The following is a 21,939-nucleotide window of genomic DNA, read 5'->3' on the forward strand; positions in this document are numbered from 1 at the left end:
ATGGGGAGGGTGAAAATGGCCTTCCCCTCTCCCAAGAGGCCCTCAGGAGGCCAGAAATGGCCCATTTCCCAACTTGAAATGGCACGCACACATGCAGCTCACTTTGACATACGAACCAAAAAAAGGTTTGCCATCACTGTTTGCCATCAATGTCTGATTTTTCATGACCCCCATGGATCCTAGCAAACCAGGCCCATCTGTCTGCCCCTGTCTCCCAAAGTTTGCCCAAATTTATATTCATTGTGTTGATGACACTACCTATGCCTTTCGTCCTCTGCTGTCCTTTTCTCCTTTTGCCTTCCATCTTCCGCAACATGAGGGTCTTCTCCAACGAGTCCTCTCTTTGTCATCGTTCCCAGGAATGAACTCGGGGAGTCAGGACTCTGACACCATCTTCAGGTTCAAGAGAGTACAGGTCCTGAGTACATCATATCGGCACTTAGGAAGGTGGAAACTAGCTCTAAATTATTATTATTATTATTATTATTATTATTATTATTATTATTAATCAGATTTGTATGCCGCCCCTCTCCGCAGACTCGGGGCGGCGAACAGCAATAATAATACAATGTAAACAAATCTAATATTTAAGTTAATTTAAAACCCCAATTTAGAAACCAATCACACATACTAGCATACCATGCATAAATTCTATAAGCCTAGGGGGAGGCAAAGTGTCAATTCCCCCATGCCTGACGACAGAGGTGGGTTTTAAGGAGCTTACAAAAGGCAAGGAGATTGGGGGCAACTCTGATATCTGGGGAGAATTGGTTCCAAAGGGTCGGGGCCGCCACACGCCAAATGACGTTGTTTAGTTGATGGGACCCGGAGAAGGCCAACTCTGTGGGACCTAACTGGTCGCTGGGATTTGTGCAACCATTCCCGCACTCAGGGACAGTTAAAAGAATAAGACCGGCCCACGAAGGGTGGGTTTCACATTATGTTACTACCGGTTTACCCCGTACGTGCCCACTCACTTCATGTGCATGTGCACCCCGTTCAGCATGCGCCTACCTTCTGTGCATGCACTTTGCTCTCCCATGAGCATTTTGCGCATGCGCCCGGCCTCAAAAACATGCCTAAATAGGACAGCATAGAGCCAGGATGGGCCCTCCTGCAATTTCTGCTATAGGTTCGGACAAACCGGTCCAAACCAGCTGAATATTATCTCTGCTCTCCATCCCTCAGGCCACATGGGCCAATAACTCTAGATGTAGGTTCCCGCTCAACTTTGACAAATGTCCATTGAAATGACCTTGGTTCACATACTGGCTGGGAGATGTTGTGAGTGACTAGCTGGATGATGGCAACCAAGAAACAAGCAGAAGTAAGCATGGCTTCAGTTGAAGTCGTTTTCCAGGTTGACCCTCTTCTCATTTGGTGGCCAAAATCTTTAAGTTTCAGTATCGGTGCTTCCAAAGGACAATCAGGGTTTATTTCTTTTAGGATTGACTGATTGGTTCTCCTCGTTGGCCTTATTGGTGGTTTTATTTTAATAAGATTTGTTTTCTCCACATTTAACTCATATACAATAACACATATAGCTCATAGATGCATCAATAAACATACATTGTTCTCATAAAAACAATAATGTTGTTAGCCGCCCCGAGTCCACGGAGAGGGGCAGCATACAAATCAAATCAAATCAAATCAAATAAATAAATAAATAAATAACCTATTTTACGCTCCCATCTTGCTCTTTATTAATCAGTCTGTCTCTGTTTTCTCTTTTTCACTCCCTTCTTTCTCTCCACCTCTACTATCTACCTTCTTATACTTCCTCTCCTCCTTCCTACTTCCTTCTCCTCTTCTCTCCTTTCTTCCTCTCTATCTCCTCTTCTTATCTCCCCCTTTCTCTTCTTCCCTTCTACTTCATCTTTCTCCTTCTAAATCCTTCCCTGAGTGAATAATTCTATTCTATTGCATACCGGACTGATGACATATTTCCACACTTCTCTAAATTTATCCACTTTATTTTTACACTTCTTGTTTCTTAAACTCATATCTATACTGTTAAAGCTTTATTTTGGGTATATGTTATTTATCTAATGCTACCTCTTTAGTCTAATTTCAGCATGTGATTTATTCAAATTGTTTCTCTCATTTCCTTTTATTCCAATCATAATGATTAAGTTTTGGCCTTGTTGGTGGTTTGATGGCTGAAGTTTTCATGTAAACACCAGGAAATAGATTAACTTGATGACAGCATTAATTCAATGAATGTCATGAGGAACGGATGAAGCCACATCTCCCTCCCTCTTCCTGCCCCACCTTGGTGTCTCCTGCTGTGCTAACTCAATCTCCTGGCTTTTAGGGAAGTTATGGACTTTTGTTAAAATGATGATCACGTGGTTTCTGCTTTGATCTGTGTAGTGTTGTGAATGGTCCTCGGCCAACTCTGGTAAGGACAGATCCTGAAGAGGATGAACCAGGCCCATCTTGGTACCCTAGGCCAGTGGTCTTGCCAGCTGATGCAGAGAATGAGGCAGAGATAGACCTGGATGAACCTGGGGGACCACCAGAGGTGGCAGTTATGCCAATGATGGTAATGTCTGACTCAGAGGAGGAGGGAGACCACGAGCCTCTGTTAGATACCCAGTTTAGAAGACTAAGAAAAAGACAAGAATACTTGTATGGGAAAAGGAAGTAATCTGTAGTTTTTAACTCTAGGGAATGGTTGACCACACCCATTAAGCATTTAGGGATGGCTTCATGGGAAAATCAGGGTGGAAATTCAACGTTTGTAATGGAGTCAGTTCGAGGTTTGGGGTTCCAGACGTGCTACGCTAGCAAACTGTTGTTTCTCTGCTAAAATCCATGGAGTAGAAATGCCCCATCTGAGAAGCATCCGGAGAATCTATGTCTGTGTGACTCGAAAAACACTTATCTTTCCTCCAGACTGTTAATTGGCTTTGATCAGACGGGACTTTTATCTCTCTTCTTTGCCTTCACTGGGAAAATGGCCAAGATGGACTATAATGCTTGTAAAAAAATGCTGCTTCTCATATAAAAGAGTTTGATTTAAAATAGCATCTAGTGGGATTCCTCCTTTGGTTTTCAATCTGCGTAGACCCAAAACAGAACATGTAGTATGCAAAAAGATCAGAATGTAGGAACTGGGATTGTATGGTGGATAATTACCGGCCAGCATTTATCTCAGGTTTTGCTTTGCTCCGTTTTGTACGCTACAATTTGAGACAAGGGAAGAGAGCTTAAATTTATTTATTTTATTTTATTTTATTTATTAGATTTGTATGCCGTCCCTCTCCGCAGACTCGGGGCGGCTCACAACAGTGACAAAAACAATATATAATGACAAATCTAATAATTAGAATCTAAAATAACAATTGTACATTTAAAAATCTAAAAGCAAGGAACCCCAATATAACAAACATACATACAATCATATCATGCACAAAAACTACATAGGCAGGGGGAGATGTCTCAGTTCCCCCACGCTTGACGACAGAGGTGGGTTTTAAGGAGTTTACGAAAGGCAAGGAGGGTAGGGGCAGTTCTAATCTCTGGAGGGAGCTGATTCCAGAGGGTCGGGGCCGCCACAGAGAAGGCTCTTCCCCTGGGTCCTGCCAGACGACATTGTTTAGTCGACGGGACCCGGAGAAGACCAACTCTCTGGGACCTAACTGGTCGCTGGGATTCGTGCGTCAGAAGGCGGTTAGATAAATCATGGTTAGATAGTGGATTGTGCACACTCCTTCAACCTTTTGTTCTTGTTTTATTAATAGTTTCCTTCTGTCTGCTCTTTTGTCCCTTCTCCCAGCAGTGCTTTGCAAGTTACACCGATGCAAGCTTCAAAGTCCATGGACCACTGGCAGGTAGAACTTCATGATGACCTTTCTGAAGGCCAGCACAAAACGGAGAGCTCTGAGATCATTACAGCTTCAGACCAGCCCCTTTTAAAGCCAAGCAATGATCAAGTCACCACTGTTGGCCCAAGGGACCAAGAGATGACTACTGTGTTCATTGGGGACTTGTCAAAAACCTTAGAAGAATACCAGGAGGTGGAGAAGAAACTCTCACATTTGGCAAACAAGGACAGTCCCGCACAGAAGCAACTCAGGGACCAGTTGGTCAAAATACGGCAGGAACTTTTCAATATCCACCAAGCGTTAGAAAAGACGAACAAGTTCAGTGAAGGCCCTTTGGATCTCTCGATGAAACGGTCTTCTGCACATCCAGAGAAAGGACACCAAGGCAAGAAAGAGTCCAAGGTTGGCATCCAGGGAGATAAAGTCCAAGGCAAAGATTTAGGTTCCACCAATAAATCTTTGGAGGTGGGTGAAGCTGATCTAGAAAAGGTGTCCGATTGTTTCCTTGACGCTCAGAACAAAACCATAGACCTGCTAATCCAGATGAGCCATTCCAAGAACATCCAAAATCCCTCTTCCGAGACCCACTTGGGAGCCGTCATCAAAGCCGAAGTGGTCCCTCTCAATGTGCCCCTAGAATTCAGGCACGTCATGGAACCTTACTACAGTCATACCACCAAGTGTGAGGCGGATTCCAGTGTCCCGCTCTGCACCGATGGAAGATCAAGCGGCAACCAAGCCCCACCACTTTCCATGGCTGAAGAAAATCCACTAGGATGCCGGGCAATTCCATGTTCTTTGTCCTGCAATTTGACCAGTGAGACCGGTGAGGTGTAGAGTAGAGTCCAAAGCTTCATGGTTGCCCCTTGAGAACCCAAAGAAAGGAGACAGTCAAATCTGGAAACCCTCCGGTCCGTCATTATACTTTTTGGAAATTTGAGGATTCTGATGGGTTTGTAAAGCATTTCTCGTCCACGTTTTAGGAATGACGCGCAACTTGGCAAGGGTGTTTTTTTCCATTAGCATTTCTCCATTGCGTCCCATACCTGCTCTGCAGACCAGGACAAGATGAGCGAGGTGGGAAGAGAGAGTAAGAGAGAGTAAGAGAGAGGTAACATTCAGGAGGACAGGTGCCTTTGCATTTTAGAAGATCCACTCCAATTCTTCCCTGGCCATTTGAGCAAGATGCATTCACCATCAACTCTTAACAACCCCCTCCAAATCCCTGGCAGGGTGGAGTCTAGGCAATTGAATGGGGCTAGCAGAGTTTTTTTAATGGCTCGAAATAAATAAATGCAGAGATATGTTCAGCCACTCAGCAGATATAGTCTCAGTGTCCCCAGAGAGAGAAATATCTGCCTCCACCCAGGATTGAACTCACAGCCTCTGATTGTGAGGCAAGTGTCCGGATATATATGCAAAGTAACACAGCAGGACTAGATAAAATACCAGAACATATTGTGGCAATTAATGAACCAGATAAACGACGAAGACTCGTATGTAGAAAACAATATTTTACTCTTCAGTGCAAAATACCTTTTCTATTTACAGGAACTTTACAACAGCTGTATTCCGCTTACTTACAAGTAGATACTCAACCAATCCAGGTTTCCAGTAGATACTCAACCAATCCAGGTTTCCAGTAGTTACTAAACCCATTCAGGTTTTTTCGTATCACTGTTACTACTCTACTCAATATTTAACTCCTGCTCAAACTGCTCCAGCCAGCCAACTAACAACCACCACTAACAACAGCAAACAACCACAAAGGGAATCATGATGAAGTTGATTTGCATCTTATAATGCCCTGGCCCAATCAAATTGCAGTGCACACACAATGACTCAGCATTAGCATGCTTGCATTCTACTTTTTACGTAATACAATGAAACATCACCCAGGATTGCTCCACCTCTAGGCCACCACACCAACCCTTTGAGCAAGATGCATTGTCTGATGCCAACTCTCTCTGGGATCAAGCAGAGATATTGCTGGGTATCATTCCTTTCCCCAAGAATCTAGTATCAACTATATCTCCTCTGACCCAAATAAAAACAGCTGCAAGATAAATTGTGGATTAACTACAATACCAGTTGCCTTTTCAGCAGAAAGCAAGGATAAAGAACATGCATGAGACATCACGTTTTTCCAGAACCCTCTAAATTTCTTGAACGGTTCTTCTAAAGGGATCCCATTCCTAGCCCCTGCTTGAGTTTAAATTCTTCTTTTTGATTTAAATTCCTCTTCCAGAATTCACCATGTAAATTGTCTCAGTAGTGAACAACGATGGGGAACCATTTTTATTTTTTTGCCTGAAGCTTCGTTGAGGCTAGCAGAGCAAACTTCTGAGTAAATAAGGAGACTTTTCTCCATCCTGACAAGCTTTTACGCTGGAAGTCATCTTCTGGACAATGCAGATTGATTTAATCATCCCTGCCTCTGGGCACAATTGTGCTGGGCTTTTTGCGGTAGGAGCTAGACCTTTCCAAGGAAAACCTCTGCCCTCAGAGCAGGCATCTCAAAGTTTGAGAGGACAATTAAACGGGACCTCATCACACTTTTCATCTTCTCTAAGAAAAGAGGATTACAGAAAAGGAAGCAAAGGTTTCTTAGAGACTATTGGAGAACTGATTGACCGGCTCGCTTTCTAGCTAGACAATAGTAAGGCAGTTTCCTGAAGCAAGGGAACTGTGGTGCTCTTTGATATTGCAAAATATTAAACCTTGCAAAATATTTGCTTGCAAGAAGCATCAATGTCCAGCTATCTTGGAGTCTTCAGAGAGGGGCGGCATACAAATCTAATTAATAATAATAATAATAATAATAATAATAATAATAATAATAATAACAACAACAACAACAACAACAATCTTGGTGAGTAGCACTGGAGGATCAACCAGGGGTGAAATTTATTTATTTATTTATTAATTTACAGTGGTACCTCTAGATACGAGCTGCTCCACATGCGAGTATTCCAAGTTACGAGCCGCGACGCGAGCAAAATTTCTGTTCAACACCCGAGTTCAAATTCGGGATATGAGCCGAGCTTCCGCTAGGTGGCACAAGAATCTTCTTGCTTCCGGTTATCTCGGGGCGAAAAATAAAGTCTAAAGGCATTCGTTCGAGATGCGAGTTGATCGACTTACGAGCTCGGGTCTGGAACAAATTAAACTCGTATGTTGAGGTACCACTATATTAGATTTGTATGCCGCCCCTCTCCATAGACTCGGGTTCGGCCTGGTTCAGTCATACCAGGGCCAGGGTAGCGCACCAGGTAGAGTGCTGTACTGCAGGCCACTGAAGCTGACTGTAGATCTGTAGGTCAGCGGTTCAAATCTCATCTCCGGCTCAAGGTTGACTCAGCCTTCCATCCTTCCAAGGTGGGTAAAATGAGGACCCGGATTGCGGGGTCAATATGCTGCCTCTGTTAAAAAGTGCTATTGTTAACATGTTGTAAGCTGCCCTGAGTCTAAGGAGAAGAGCGGCATAAAAATTGAATGAATGAATGAATGAATGAATGAATGAATGAATGAATGAATGAAAGAAAGAAAGAAAGAAAGAATGAATGAACGAACGAACGAACGAACGAACGAACGAACAAATAAATAAATAAATAAATAAATAACACCACATAAAAATTGAATAAATAAATAATACTGATAGTGGTTGGTCGCTGACGGTTTGGAGAACCAGTAGCAATGGCAGCGCAAGGATTTGCCCACCTGCCCAGATGCCATCATTTTAATTTTATAACCCTCTGCGCATGCAGAAATTCTTCTAGTGACAAATGGCAGGTTGTGCACTTCCAAACCAGTACGGAAGGTAAGTATATTTCACCACTGGGATCAACCCAGGGATCCAAAACTAACATTCATCGGTGCAGAATTCAACGCCTTTGCTGAGGATATGGTAATGCAGTTCTGGAAGTTGAGTCCGAACACACACACAAAACTTTAGGGACAAAACAAAAGCATTTGCCGCTGCAGTATTCTTTTTGCTTTCCTAATGGCTCTTTGTCATCAGACTGAATTGTGTGATATGCCCATTGCTCCTTGCTCTCTAACCGTCTCTGAAATGTAACCTTTCAGTCAATGCTGGGACAAATTTCCACTGCACTCGTTGTGTGTCAACCACTGGCAATCACTGGGGAAGAACATGTGTCCTAAAGTTAGTTGTTTACGATGGGAAATGGTGTTCTAAGGAAAGAGGGAAAGGTGGGAGAGAGCATCCACAAGTTATTTATTGTCCACCGTTGGAAATATGTGCAAAAATATAGACAATTTAATTAAAAGACAATTGGAACGTAATGTTCCGAGTCTCTTTGCTCATTTGAATGGGAGATTTTCTTGTGAAGTACCACTGATAATGCCTGTGTACAGTAGTCCCTCGCTATACTGCGCTTCACCTACTGCGGCTTCACTTCATCGCGGGTTTTCAAGAATATTAATGAGAAAAATCATTCGCGGATCTTCGCTGGTTCGCGGGTTTCTGAGGAAGTCAATCGGCAGATTTAAACAGCCCGCCGAACTCGATCGGCAGGTTTTTCAAAAAAAATATATCTAAAATTGTAAATACTGTATTTAAATACTGTATCTAAAATAAATACTGTTTGGGAAGGGTTTATAAACACTTAAAACAATGAAAACTTACCAAACAATTACAATATAAATACTTAAATAAGTACTATCAGTCGATAAATTCCCCATCGCAGATTTCACCTATCGCGGCCGGGTCTGGAACGTAACACCAGCGATAGGTGAGGGACTACTGTAATATCACACTTGGAATATTCCAGTTTTGGTCACCGCACTATAAAAAATGACGTTGAGATTCTAGAAAGAGTGCAGAGAAGAGCAACAAAGATGATTAGGGGACTGGAGATTAAAAATAAAGAAGGGGTTTTCTTTTCTTTTTCTTTTTAAAAAAGGGGAAGGGGAAAAAAATACTGGGATATAAGTGTGAAATTAACACAGCCAAGCCTCACGTAAATGAATATAGAAAATAATAATTTGAAAGCTGTAGTAGCAATGCCAACATGTAGGTTGGCAAATTTATTTGGGGGTTTTTTGTCTTTGTTTTGTATTTGTCTTGTCTTCTTTTTAATGTCAATAATTAATAAAGATATTAAAAAAATAAAGGAAGAGTTGCAGGAAGGGCATATGCAGGGGTGGGCAGCAGGCAGGACGGGGGTGGAATACAGTTCCACCAGCAGAAATGAAGATGCGTGCGCAGCTCCAGCTGATCGGCTGTTGTCACTTCCTGGATTCCTGGTCTCGGCTCAGCTCTCCTTTTTTGCCCTGCTGCTGCTGCTGCTAAGTCTGTGCTCCTTGCTTTTTTCCTCTTTCCTCCTTCCTGGCCTCGGACGAGCTTCCCTCTCTCCTGCCCGGCTCCCCTCCAGCCTCACGCGGCCACCTCCCGCTTAAGATGCAAGCAGAAGGAGTGGGTGGGAGCATTTATGCTTCTGGCAGCACCTGTTCACCTAGCTACCAGCCTGAGGTGGGAAGGGGCGACCCAGGAAGGAGAGCGCGAGAAACGCGAAGCAAATTGTCACCTCAGCAAGCGACATTGGTAAGGTTGTAAGTCGAGGACTTAACGGTTCACTTGAATGATGATCATTCAAGCCACTTCCACCTGATCACATGGTCGGTAAGCCACTCCTACCCAGTCACATGAACATTAAGCCACACCCATAAAATAAGCCACACCCACAGTGTGGCAGTAAAAAATTTGGCTGCCCATTACTGGGCGGACATCTAATTTAATGAAAAGAAGGACTGAGGGTGACATGATAGCAGTGTTCCAATATTTGAGGGGATGTGTTAGAGCAGTGTTTCCCAACCTTGGCAAGTTGAAGATATTTGGACTTCAACTTCCAGAATTCCCCAGCCAGCATTCGCTGGCTGGGGAATTCTGGGAGTTGAAGTCCAAATATCTTCAAGTTGCCAAGGTTGGGAAACACTGTGTTAGAGGATGAAGACTAAACTGTATTACCCCTGCGCAATGGAAAACAGGGAGGTGGAGGATATCCCACTAATATTCCAGAGATATGAGCAGTACTCCAAATAACCAGACCACATACATTAAATATATAAATAGTATTTATATTAGGCAAATATCATAGTAACAGTCCTCGCCATTCACAAATACAGCAATCTATATTCTCAATACCATTAATGGGCTGCAGCCCCCACGCCTGCTTGCTCCTCCTGCCCAACCACCCCCGCCCCCCACTCCTCACCACCTAAGCTGCAGACCCAGTTCCCATGAGGTGTCTGCCCTCTGCTCCAACTGAACTGCCTCCTCCTACCTACAGGCAAGTTGCCTTGTCCTAGCCAGTGATGGCGAACCTTTTTGTCCTCGGGTGCCGAAAGAGCGTGTGTGTGCACTATTGTGCATGCACGGGTGCCCACACCCATAATTCAATGCTTCCCCCCCCCCAGAGGCTCCCTGGAGGTCGAAAATGGCCTGTTTCCCAACTTCTGATGGGCCCCGTAGGTCATGTTTCCCCCTTCCCAGGCTCCAAAGGCTTCCTTGGAGCTGGGGGAGGGTAATAATGGCCTCCCCTATTATTATTGTTGTTGTTGTTGTTGTTGTTTTGTTGTTGTTTCTTTTTTTAAAATTATTATTATTATTATTATTATTATTATTATTATTATTATTATTAATTAGATTTGTATGCCACCCTTCCCCAAGGACTCGGAGCAGCTCACAACAAGAAAAGCAATACAACAAATACAAATCCAATATTTAAAAACAGTTTAAAAACCCTTATAAAAAAGCAATCATACAAGCCAAACAAACCATGCATAAACTTCAATAGCTAAGGGGTGTGCTAATTTCCCCATGCCTGGAGACATAGGTGGGTTTTCAAAAGATTTCGAAAGGCAAGGAGAGTGGGGGCAGTCCTGATCTCCGGGGGAGTTGGTTCCAGAGGGATGGGGCTGCCACAGAGAAGGCTCTTCCTCTGGATCCCGCCAGATAGCATTTTTTTGTTGACAGGACCCGGAGAAGGCCAACTCCGTGAGACCAAATCGGTCGCTGGGATTTTTGCGGCAGAAGGTGGTCCTGGAGGTATTCTGGTCCGATGCCATGTAGGGCTTTATAGGTCATAACCAACACTTTGAATTGTGACCGGAAACTAATCGTCAGCCAGTGCAGGCCGCGGAGTGTTACGAGACATGGGCATATCTGGGAAAGCCCATGATTGCTCTCGCGGCCGCATTCTGCACGACCTGAAGTTCCCGGACACTATCCCCCTGGAGGGTCTCTGGAAGCCAAAAACACCCTCCCAGAGCCCCTGTGTGAGCCAAAAATCTGGCACACACATGCTCGTTGGAGCTGAGCTAGGGCAACGGCTCGCGTGCCAGCAGATATGGCTCTGCCTACCACCTGTGGCACCCATGTCATAGGTGCCATCACTGTCCTAGGCCCCCAACTCCATCCATGGGGTATGCTCTGCCCCCTCCACCATCCCCCACCAAGCTTGCATGGTTGGCTAAGCCGCCAAGGTCCAGTCCGGCTGCATTCCAGGCCACACTTTTTTTATACCATTGGGGTTTTAATTATTACTTTTAGTGTTAGGTTGGGTTTCACTCGTCATATTGTATTTTATTTTATTGTTTTTTTTCTAAGCCGCCCCAAATCTGCAGAGAAGGGCAGCATGAAAACCGACCAAATAAAAATAGTCAATAAAATAAATGGCCCAAGCACCGGACACCACCGTTGCCAAGTTTGAGGTTCCCTATCCCAGAGGATCGGGCCGGGAGGTGGGGAGGGGGTGTAGCAAACTTCGGCCGTCCTCTCACGCCCCCCTCCTCAGGACAAACCCCCATTCTTGAATCCTGGGAGCGTCCAGTTTGGGCTGGACACCCTTGCATTTGAATTCTGATGACATCACCATGGGAATATTGAAAGTATGAAAAACATTTGCACGTCACTTTTTCAGTGCTATTGCAAATTCGGTCATTAAACGAACTGTTGTAAGTTGAGGACTACCTGTACTTTGCCCTAGATTCTGGACTCCAATGCCAGACGATGCAGCCAAGGTCAATGGCTTTAAGCTCATTGTGCCACACTCTTTCTTAACTGCAACAACGAAAGGACGCAAAAAGCTACATAGCTGGCAGGGAGGTAAAACGAGGCGAAAGGGAGGGGGATTTTATGACGCTACGGGCTGCAGGATGGAGGGCAGAGAGCGGACGAGGCCAACGAGACTGCAAGTTCAAAAGGCAAAGGCGTTTAGCTTTATGTTTCCATAATTGAATAGGGGTCGGAAGAACTCGCGGACCTTATCCTGGCTCTCATCAGGCCCCGCGGGCACCCAGCTCTCTCCAGCCCATTACACGGTGATTTGACCCACCTAAAGGCATTTGTTAGCCTGCTTTCTGGAGGGTTGATAGGCATCTGGGTTGGTCTCAGGTGAGCGAGGATGGAAGCCCGCTTTGCTCCGATCTGAAGTCACATCGCATGCCTTCATCCGTGGAGGCCACCTTGTGCTGCTAAGATTAACTGGTGTTCTCAGATCCTGCAGCAATAGCACCTCTATCTAAGTGAGCCTTGGTGGCGCAGTGGTTAGAGTGCAGTACTGCAAGCTGCTTCTGCTGACTGCTGGCGGTAGTTCGCCAGTTCAAATCTCAACAGGCTTAAGGTTGACTCAGCCTGCCATCTTTCCAAGGTCGATAAAATGAGGACCCAGATTGTTGAGGGGCAATAGGCTGACTCTGTAAACTGCTTAGAAAGGGCTGTAAAGTGTATAAGTGCTATTGTTATTATTTTATTTGTTTGTTTATTCATTCATTCATTCATTGGATTTGTATGCCACTCTCTTCAAGGACTCGGGGCAGCTCACAACATATATAAAACATAGTAGTACATCTAATCCAATTAATATAATTTTTTAAAAACCCTAAAAATCCTAAAATTATTTAAAATTATTTATATGCTGCTTCACAGTGGTTTACAGCCCGTTCTAAGCCACTCCAAAGAGGGGCAGCATACAAGTCTAATTAATAATAATAATAATAATAATAATAATAATAATAATAATAATAATATATTAGATTTATATGCCGCCCCTCTCTGAAGTACGTATAGTATAATACTACACTTGTCAAACAAGTATAGTATTGTAGTACATATTAACATAACACAACATAAATAGAACGTAGTAATAGAAAGGATAATAAGACAGTAGGACAGGGACATTAGACACAAAAGTGCACTTATGCACACCCCTTACAGACCTCTTAGAAAAGGGGAGAGGTCGATTGTAGATAATGTAAGGTTGAAGATTTTGGGGTTGGGGGAAGCAACAACAGAGTCAGGTAATGAGTTCCAGGCGGTGACCACTCTATTGCTGAAATCATATTTTCTGCAGTCAAGTTTGGAGCGATTTACATTCAGTTTTTATCTATGACGTGCTCTTGTGTTGTTGTTAAAGGTGAAGTAGTCGCTGACAGGGAGTACATTATGATGTATGATTTTATGAAGAACAGTTAAATCAGTTCGGAGGCGACGTAGTTGTAAATTGTCTAGATGTAGTATTTGAAGTCTGGAGGAGTAGGGTAATTTGTTATGTGAGGAGGAGTGAAGGAGACACTTCTAGACACTTTGTGGCAGAATCGCCGGCTTTGGGGTTTTAAAATGTTTTCGGGAAGAACGCAGAGGCTGCCCAAAGAGGACTACCTTTGAAAAGTGTTTGGAAACTTCAGATTGTGCAGAATGCAGCTGCGAGAGCAATCATGGGCTTTTCCAAATATGCCCATGTTACACCAACACTCTGCAGTCTGCATTGGTTGCTGATCAGTTTCCGGTCACAATTCAAAGTGTTGGTTATGACCTATAAAGCCCTTCATGGCACCGGACCAGATTATCTCAGGGACCGCCTTCTGCTGCACGAATCCCAGCGACCAGTTAGGTCCCACAGAGTGGGTTTTCTCCGGGTCCTGTCAACTAAACAATGTCGCTTGGCGGGACCCAGGGGAAGAGCCTTCTCTGTGGCGGCCCTGGCCCTCTGGAACCAACTCCCCCCAGAGATTAGAATTGCCCCCACCCTCCTTGCCTTTCGTAAGCTGCGTAAAACCCACCTCTGCCACCAGGCATGGGGGAATTGAGATACTCTTTCCCCCTAGGCCTTTACAGTTTTATGCATGGTATGTGTGTATGTATGTTTGGTTTTTATAATAATGGGGTTTTAACTGTTTTTAGTATTGGATTATTATTATATGCTGTTTTATTATTGTTGTTAGCCGCCCGAGTCTTCGGAGAGGGGCGGCATACAAATCCAATAAATAAATAAATAAATAAATAAATAAATAAATTTTCTTTCAACATCTTTCAGAATTGGGTTCTCTGGGGTGGAGCTCCATTTTCGCTGCGTCCCCCCCCCCCCAATCCAAGCAGCAGCCCACCCCCGATTTTATACCATTTGTTGGATTATTGATTATCCTATCTTGGGAGTCGGCCTCTTCCTCCTTGTTTCCACGTTAAACTGATTCATGCCTGGCATGCTTAATAGCCCCTCATCTTTTCTAATTTTAAAATACAGTACAAATGACAAAGAAGTTGTTTTTGTTCCAGAAATAGTCAACCTGGGGAAGAATATTTAGGCCTGTTATCTATTTCTCTTTGATTTTTTGGCTGAACAGCCCCACCTAGTGCTCATTCATTGAAACTGTAACAAAGCATTCGATCTGGACGTTGGGTAGTTTGTTTTGCCCAAAACATAGTTTGTTTGTTTGTTTGTAGTTTGGTCTAGCTACAATCCAGATAGTGTGTAAACCATTCTGAGTGACCTGAAGCCTTGTTGAACCATGTCCTCTAAGGCAGTGTTTCCCAACCTTGGCAACTTGAAGATATTTTTTATTATTATTACTTTTCATTATTATTATTATTATTATTTATTAGATTTGTATGCCGCCCCTCTCCGAGGACTCGGAGCGGCTCACAACAAGAAACAATAAAAATCCAAAGGTTAAAACAATTTAAAAACCCTTAATATAGAAAACAATCATACATCTCATACAGACCATACATAAAGCGGAAACGGCTCAGGGGAATCCATTTCCCCATGCCTGATGACAGAGGTGGGTTTTAAGGAGTTTGCAAAAGGCAAGGAGGGTGAGGGCAGTCCTAATATCCAGGGGGAGTTGATTCCAGAGAGTCGGGGCCGCCACAGAGAAGGCTCTTCCCCTGGGTCCAGCCAGACAGCATTGTTTCGTCGACAGGATCCGGAGAAGGCCAATTCAAAGTGTTGATTATGACCTATAAAGCCCTTCATGGCATCGGACCAGAATATCTCCGGGACCGCCTTCTGCCGCACGAATCCCAGCGACCGGTTAGGTCCCACAGAGTTGGCCTTCTCCGGGTCCCATCGACTAAGCAATGTTGTTTGGTGGGACCCAGGAGAAGAGCCTTCTCTGTGGTGGCCCCGACCCTCTGGAACCAGCTCCCCCCAGATATCAGAGTTGCCCCCACCCTCCTGGCCTTTCGCAAGCTCCTTAAAACCCACCTCTGTCGTCAGCCATGAGGGAATTGAAATTTCACTTCCCCCTAGGCTTATAGAATTTGTACATAGTATGCTTGTATGTATGAGTGGTTCTTTAAATTGGAGTTTTCTAGATTATTTTTAATATTTGATTTGTTTTCATTGTCTTTTCATTGTTGTTAGCCGCCCCGAGTCTTCGGAGAGGGGCGGCATACAAATCTAATAAATAAATAAATAAATAAAATAAACTCTTTGGGACCTAACCGGTCGCTGGGATTCTTGGACTTCAACTCCCAGAATTCCAAATGTAATAACTTAAAAGGACATGTGAAGTTCTATCTCAGAATTGGATCTTCACCGCTGGGCACAAAGCTGAATGCTTTCTGTCCGGAACTAGTTTTATTGTGTGAATTCAATAACTCAACCCAACAGGTAATCTGAGTTGCTGAGCTGGAGAACCAGGAAACAGGTGGAGAGCTGCATTTTTATTTTGCTTCTTCCTTGTTTTGTGAAAACAATGGCACTCGGCAACCAACTCTGACCTTTTGTGGAGCTGTTGTGACTTTAATCATGGAGATAAACATACCAAGAAAGCCTCCGGCATTCCTTCACCTTTCCAGAGACGAAGACTTGTCACATCCTGTTTAGAAGCCACCAAAAGTCACTAACGCTCCCTCTAAAGCCCATGGCTTTCTGGACTTCCAAAAGGTCCCAATTTGGCTTTCTTCAGGTTCTTGAGTTATGACCTACTAGGCAGCAGGGATCAAATTATCACTTATTAATTCACTTTCCCATTGTTAGAGTGTCCATCCATCCAACTGGAGCATAATCCCAGTCCTTGACCACATGGCCCTTGCTGCCAAGCTACGTTAGGGGAGGTGGCCCGAGGCAGCTACCAAAGTTGATAATAATGGAAAGAATTTGAATCCAGGTTTCTCGGGTCCCACTCAAACTACCAGGTATGTCCGGTCTAATGAAGAGAAGGACTAGAGGCGATACGATTAGCAGCTTCCAGTAACTTGAGAAGCTGTCATGGAGAAGAGGGGGTCAACTTGTTCTCTAAATCAAGCGTCTCAGGGCAGCAGAAAAAGCCATCATTAAGAGATCATTAAAAAGAAACCAGTGGAATTGCTTGCCTTCAGAGGTTGCGGGTGGTCCATCACTGGAGGATTTTAAGAAGAGACTGGACAGTCATTTGTCCGGAATGGTAGAGGCTCTGTTGCTTGAGCAGGGGGTTGGACTAGAAGACCTCCAGGGTCCCTTCCAGCTCTATTATTCTATGCTGAATTAGTTGGTTCTTCCGCTAATAAAAGTTTCTGAAGATTTATATATCTGAACTCTGGGGACCTAAATATTTTTGTAAGAAGGCAGGATCTCCACAGATAGTGCTCAGCTATACTTTATTTGAAATCTCCCTCTCTCTCTCTCTCTCTCTCTCTCTCTCTTATCTTGCTCTGGCAATCTCACACTACTTACCAGAGCTTACAAAACTTTTGCCAGACCCATCCTCGAATACAGCTCATCTGTTTGAAACCCATCTCGCATCTCAGACATTAACACTCTTGAAAATGTCCAAAGATACTTCACCAGAAGAACCCTTCATTCCTCCACTCGAAATAGAATACCCTACGAGATGTATCTATGTATATATCTATCTATCTATGTATCTATGTATCTATGTATCTATGTATGTATGTATGTATGTATGTATCTATCTATCTATCTATCTATCTATCTATCTATCATCTATCAATCTATCTATCTATCTATCTATCTATCTATCTATCTACATATCTACCTACCTACCTACCTACCTATCTATCTATCTATCTATCTATCTACGTATCTATCTATCTATCTATCTACGTATCTATCTATCTATCTATCTATCTATCTATCTATCTATCATCTATCTACATATCTATCTATCTATCTATCTATCTATCATCTATCTATCTATCTATCTATCTATCTATCTATCTACATATCTATCTATCTACCTATCTATCTATCTATCATCTATCTATCTATCTATCTATCTATCTACGTATCTATCTATCTATCATCTATCTATCTATCTATCTATCTATCTATCTATCTATCTATCTATCTATCTTCAGCATCTATCTTCTCTATCTGTTTTTATAGAGCATTAAGGCAAAAAACTTGATTTATTGACCCCAAAAGCTGAGTTTACCCAAGACACTTAAAAGACAAATCATAAAGGGTGAACCCAATTTCAAAAACCTGGCACAGAATATTAGATTGATATTGGGCTGCTCATGTCATTTCATTTACAATTTTCACTTTACGCAGCCTAAATGCCATCAAGGATCCTTCTGTTGTGTATTTAATACGTGTGTCTATGTGTTTACAGGGTGAAACTATCCTATTGACACAAGCATGGCTCAGCAAAGGACATTCCTGTCACTAACAACAAAGCCCTAGGTGACTAATTTCACCAGGGTATCACAAGAAACAGATCCTGTTAACCCGCTGTTGTGTTCAAGTTAAAGAGCCGGAACATAATTTATTCAACTTGGATCACAGGTACAGTATATGAAACTGGGAATGCTTGCTAGGTTAAAATTGGGCTACTTGCTGGAAAAGGTGGGCAGCTGGTTGATCACTTACACAGCTGTATTGTTTGGTGTGAAGCCCGTTTATGTAAAATCATTCTCTACTTCCTCAAACAGGTGTTATCCAGGCGGTAAAGGGCTGGTGAAGAAAGGCTGTTCAACAGTGTGACTTAGATTTTAGGGCCATTCTCCAGGTAATCCTTGCCTTTATGACTGTAATAAGCACTGGGGAGTTTTGTTGTTAAGTGGTGCAGTCATTAAGCGAAGCATCACAAGCTCATTATTATTATTATTATTATTATTATTATTATTATTATTATTATTATTATTATTTATTAGATTTGTATGCCGCCCCTCTCTGTAGACTTGGGGCGGCTCACAACACAATAAAAACAGTTCATGACAAATCTAATAATTTACAATTTAAAATATTTTTAAAAACCCATTATGAAGCATACATACATACAAACATACCATACATAAATTGTATAGGCCCGGGGGAGATATCTCAGTTCCCCCATGCCTGACGACAAAGGTGGGTTTTGAGGAGTTTACGAAAGGCAAGGAGGGTAGGGGCAGTTCCAATCTCTGGGGGGAGCTGGTTCCAGAGAGTCGGGGCTATTCACAAAGTTCGAACCTGCGAAAATCGAGGGAACACTATTTCCAAATGTAAAATAATGCACTTGGGGAAAATGAATCCTCAATCTGAGTATTGCATTGGCAGTTCTGTGTTAGCAAAAACTTCAGAAGAGAAGGATTTAGGGGTAGTGATTTCTGACAGTCTCAAAATGGGTGAGCAGTGTGGTCGGGCGGTAGGAAAAGCAAGTAGGATGCTTGGCTGCATAGCTAGAGGTATAACAAGCAGGAAGAGGGAGATTGTGATCCCCTTATATAGAGCGCTGGTGAGACCACATTTGGAGTACTGTGTTCAGTTCTGGAGACCTCACTTACAAAAAGATATTGACAAAATTGAACGGGTCCAAAGACGGGCTACAAGAATGGTGGAAGGTCTTAAGCATAAATCGTATCAGGAAAGACTTCATGAACTCAATCTGTATAGTCTGGAGGACAGAAGGAAAAGGGGGGACATGATCGAAACATTTAAATATGTTAAAGGGTTAAATAAGGTTCAGGAGGGAAGTGTTTTTAATAGGAAAGTGAATACAAGAACAAGGGGACACAATCTGAAGTTAGTTGGGGGAAAGAGCAAAGGCAACATGAGAAATTATTATTTTAATGAAAAAGTAGTAGATCCTTGGAACAAACTTCCAGCAGACATGGTTGGTAAATCCACAGTAACTGAATTTAAACATGCCTGGGATAAACATATATCCATCCTAAGATAAAATACAGGAAATAGTATAAGGGCAGACAAGATGGACCATGAGGTCTTTTTCTGCCGTCAGACTTCTATGTTTCTATGTTTCTACCTAGTTGGATAATGAAAGATGTGCAGGAAAACAACTGAGCTCAGAGAACACCAAGAATTCCACCGTTTTAAATACATCCCATCGGAGTGGAAAATTCTATTTCACTTGGAATCTTCTGCATCTAAAACTGTGGCCTTTCCCTCCTCCCCATGTAGTCTTCAGAACTATCTCCCCCACCTTCCCCGAAACCCTTCCCAGACCATCTAACAATTGTGTTGTTGTTGTTTGAAAGGATGGACTATACCTTGGAAGACACGCAACGCAAGGAGAAACTTCTGAAGACGGTTTATACCCTGCAAGTCAAATCAGACGCCACTTTTCAGAAAGCCAGCCCTCTCCTGACCAACCATCCGGGCATGGGCCTGGTGACTGACCACCAAGTTCACCAACTGGTGGAGAAAGCCAGGGTCATCTGCCACGACCTGGACAATATCAAAAACCACCTTTATTACCGGCAAGATGACCTCGTCCGGAGGATCTCAAACCCCAACAGGGACCACTACGGAGCAGTGTGTGGAATCCACTGCTCCCCAGATGGGGTGGTCTACATCACGACCGAGAACGCACCCAGAGTGGACGTCCTCAATCGCTCCGGCCAGGTGTTTCGGTCCATCCCCTGCGTGGAATGGAAGAAGGAGGTGTTCTTACCCGAGGACGTGACCATCACCCGAGCTGGGATGGTGGCGGTCACTGACATGCTGAACGGAACGGTCCACGTCTTCAACGACCGCTCCACGTTCTCCAAGGGGGAATGGCTCAGGATCGGGAAGTTCTGCTCCCCCAGAGGGATTGCGGTGGACGCATCGGGAAGGATATTGGTGGCTGACTACACCGAAGGGAAAGTCCACGTCTTTGGCCTGGACCGAGATTTCAAGATGCGGAACGCGCATTCCGTCCCCAACCTAAGTGGGCCGCGCTACGTCTGCAACCTCCTCGACGGCGGGTTTGCAGTGAGCGAAGAATGCGGGGAAGTCAAACTCTTCGACAACAGCCATAAGTTGGTCTCTTCCATCAGCAGCAAATACAGCCACCGGTTTGGCAACCCGGCAGGGATCTGCGCCGATAAGGAAGGCAATGTTATCGTCGTGGACGAACAGCGGCAAAAAGTGCACCTGTTTCCTAAGAACGGATCTCCAATCTGTCTGGTATCTAAAGGTCTTCTCAGACCGACCGGCGTCGCCTGTGCCACGGACGGGTCGCTTTTTGTCACCGACAGTGGGGACAACGATGTCAAAGTCTTCAAATATCGCGTGAGGCCCCATTACTATCCTGACATTATACCTGGTGACAATCCAAGTTACTCCCCTCGAGGGAAGGCAGGGTAAAGGAATCTCCACTCTCCTCGTCCTCAATTTACGACCGAGCCAAAAATTTCCATTGTTGAGCAAGAGATTAATGATTAGTCTTGATGAATTTATCTCTTTTTTAAAATAAATTTTATTTTTATTTTTTTAAACGACCTATGTATTTACAAAAATAACTTGCCATATATATAATCATAATAACGATAGTAATAACAAGCAAGTCAATGATAGGAGAGAGAAGAAAAACAAAGGAGAAAAAAACAAAAAGAAGAAAAAACACCATTTAAAAAGAGAGAAATATCTTATTTCTCTCTTGACTATCACGATCTTATTTTTTTTTTTATCAAAACTTATACAGTTATTCATATCGTTTAGCATACTTACAATTCATATTTGGTCTCATATAATACTTTTATTTTTCCTCTTCAATTTATTATTACGAATTTATCTTTTATGTACACTGAGAGCATGTGCCCCAAGACAAATTCCTTGGGTCCAATCACACTTGGCCAATAAAATTCTCTTCTATTTCTATCTCTCTTTCTCTTATTTCTCCTTCTAGTATTTCTATTTCTATTATGTAATGAAAGAGTGTCTTTTATACCGAAAGAGTGTCTTTTATACCGCCTTCTGCCGCACGAATCCCAGCGACCGATTAGATCCCACAGAGTTGGCCTTCTCCGGGTCCCGTCGACAAAACAATGCCGTCTGGTGGGACACAGGGGAAGAGCCTTCTCTGTGGTGGCCCCGACCCTCTGGAATCAACTCCCCCCAGAGATTAGGACTGCCCCCACCATAGTTCCCTCTAAGCTGAGCAGTGAGCAATCGCTCACTTAAAAATCATCATGAACTCAGAGTTTTCCAAACCTGCCCAGAAGCCGAGAGGGAAAGAGTGAGAGGGAAGGAGAGAGAGAGGAAGAGAGGAAGAGAGAGAAACAGAAAGAGAGGAAGGAAAAGAGAAAGAAAAAGAATGGGAGTAAGGAAGAGAGAAAGAAAATCAAAATCTAGTTTGAAACTAGCTCAACTATTTAAGTGGCATTTTGATATTGATAGAGTTGCCCTATTATGAGCTCACTGTTATAGACACACAGTACAGTATTTTATTTTGAAATTCTCTGAGGCAAAACAGGGTGGGTTTTTTATTTGCTTGTTTGTTTGTTTGTTTGTTTGTTTGTTTATTTATTTGTTGTGAGCTGCCCCGAGTCTGCGGAGAGCGGCGGCATACAAATCTAAATAAATAAATAAGACGCCTGATGGACCCAGAGGGCTTTCAGACGGCGCTTGGGGTTATTCCAGAGGCACTCGTCCACAGT

At 43.4% G+C, this 21,939-nt stretch overlaps 2 protein-coding genes across 4 annotated transcripts in view; both read left to right on the forward strand.

The window, feature by feature from the left end:
• The window catches only part of PRR35 (proline rich 35), a 44,056-nt gene extending 35,903 nt beyond the window's left edge, over nt 1-8,153 (forward strand). The window contains exon 4 of one of the 2 annotated variants that reach the window (XM_070761047.1): nt 3,782-8,153. In XM_070761047.1, coding sequence (XP_070617148.1) covers nt 3,782-4,667 — 886 coding nt within the window. In that variant the 3' untranslated portion in view covers nt 4,668-8,153. The remainder of the gene's footprint in view (nt 1-3,781) is intronic. The other variant, XM_070761048.1, reaches the window with a different exon arrangement.
• A 9,542-nt stretch (nt 8,154-17,695) lies between these two features.
• NHLRC4 (NHL repeat containing 4) lies at nt 17,696-21,160 on the forward strand. 2 transcript variants are annotated; one of them, XM_070761049.1, is made up of 3 exons: nt 17,696-17,863; nt 18,010-18,086; nt 19,555-21,160. In XM_070761049.1, exon 3 carries the CDS (start codon nt 19,556-19,558, stop codon nt 20,645-20,647), a length of 1,092 nt encoding a protein of 363 aa, XP_070617150.1. In that variant the 5' UTR covers nt 17,696-17,863; nt 18,010-18,086; nt 19,555; the 3' UTR covers nt 20,648-21,160. The 2 variants fall into 2 exon arrangements, with proteins under 2 accessions (XP_070617150.1, XP_070617151.1); XM_070761050.1 differs by lacking the exon at nt 18,010-18,086 and having other exon boundaries at nt 17,760-17,863.
• Nucleotides 21,161-21,939: the final 779 nt, after the last annotated feature.

This window comes from Erythrolamprus reginae, chromosome 9, assembly GCF_031021105.1.
Source record: "Erythrolamprus reginae isolate rEryReg1 chromosome 9, rEryReg1.hap1, whole genome shotgun sequence".
NCBI classification, from domain to species: Eukaryota; Metazoa; Chordata; class Lepidosauria; order Squamata; family Dipsadidae; genus Erythrolamprus; species Erythrolamprus reginae.

What these genes read in the sequence shown, in the direction of transcription:
- NHLRC4 (XM_070761049.1), top strand. Translation starts at nt 19,556, where the DNA reads ATGGACTATACCTTGGAAGACACGCAACGCAAGGAGAAACTTCTGAAG.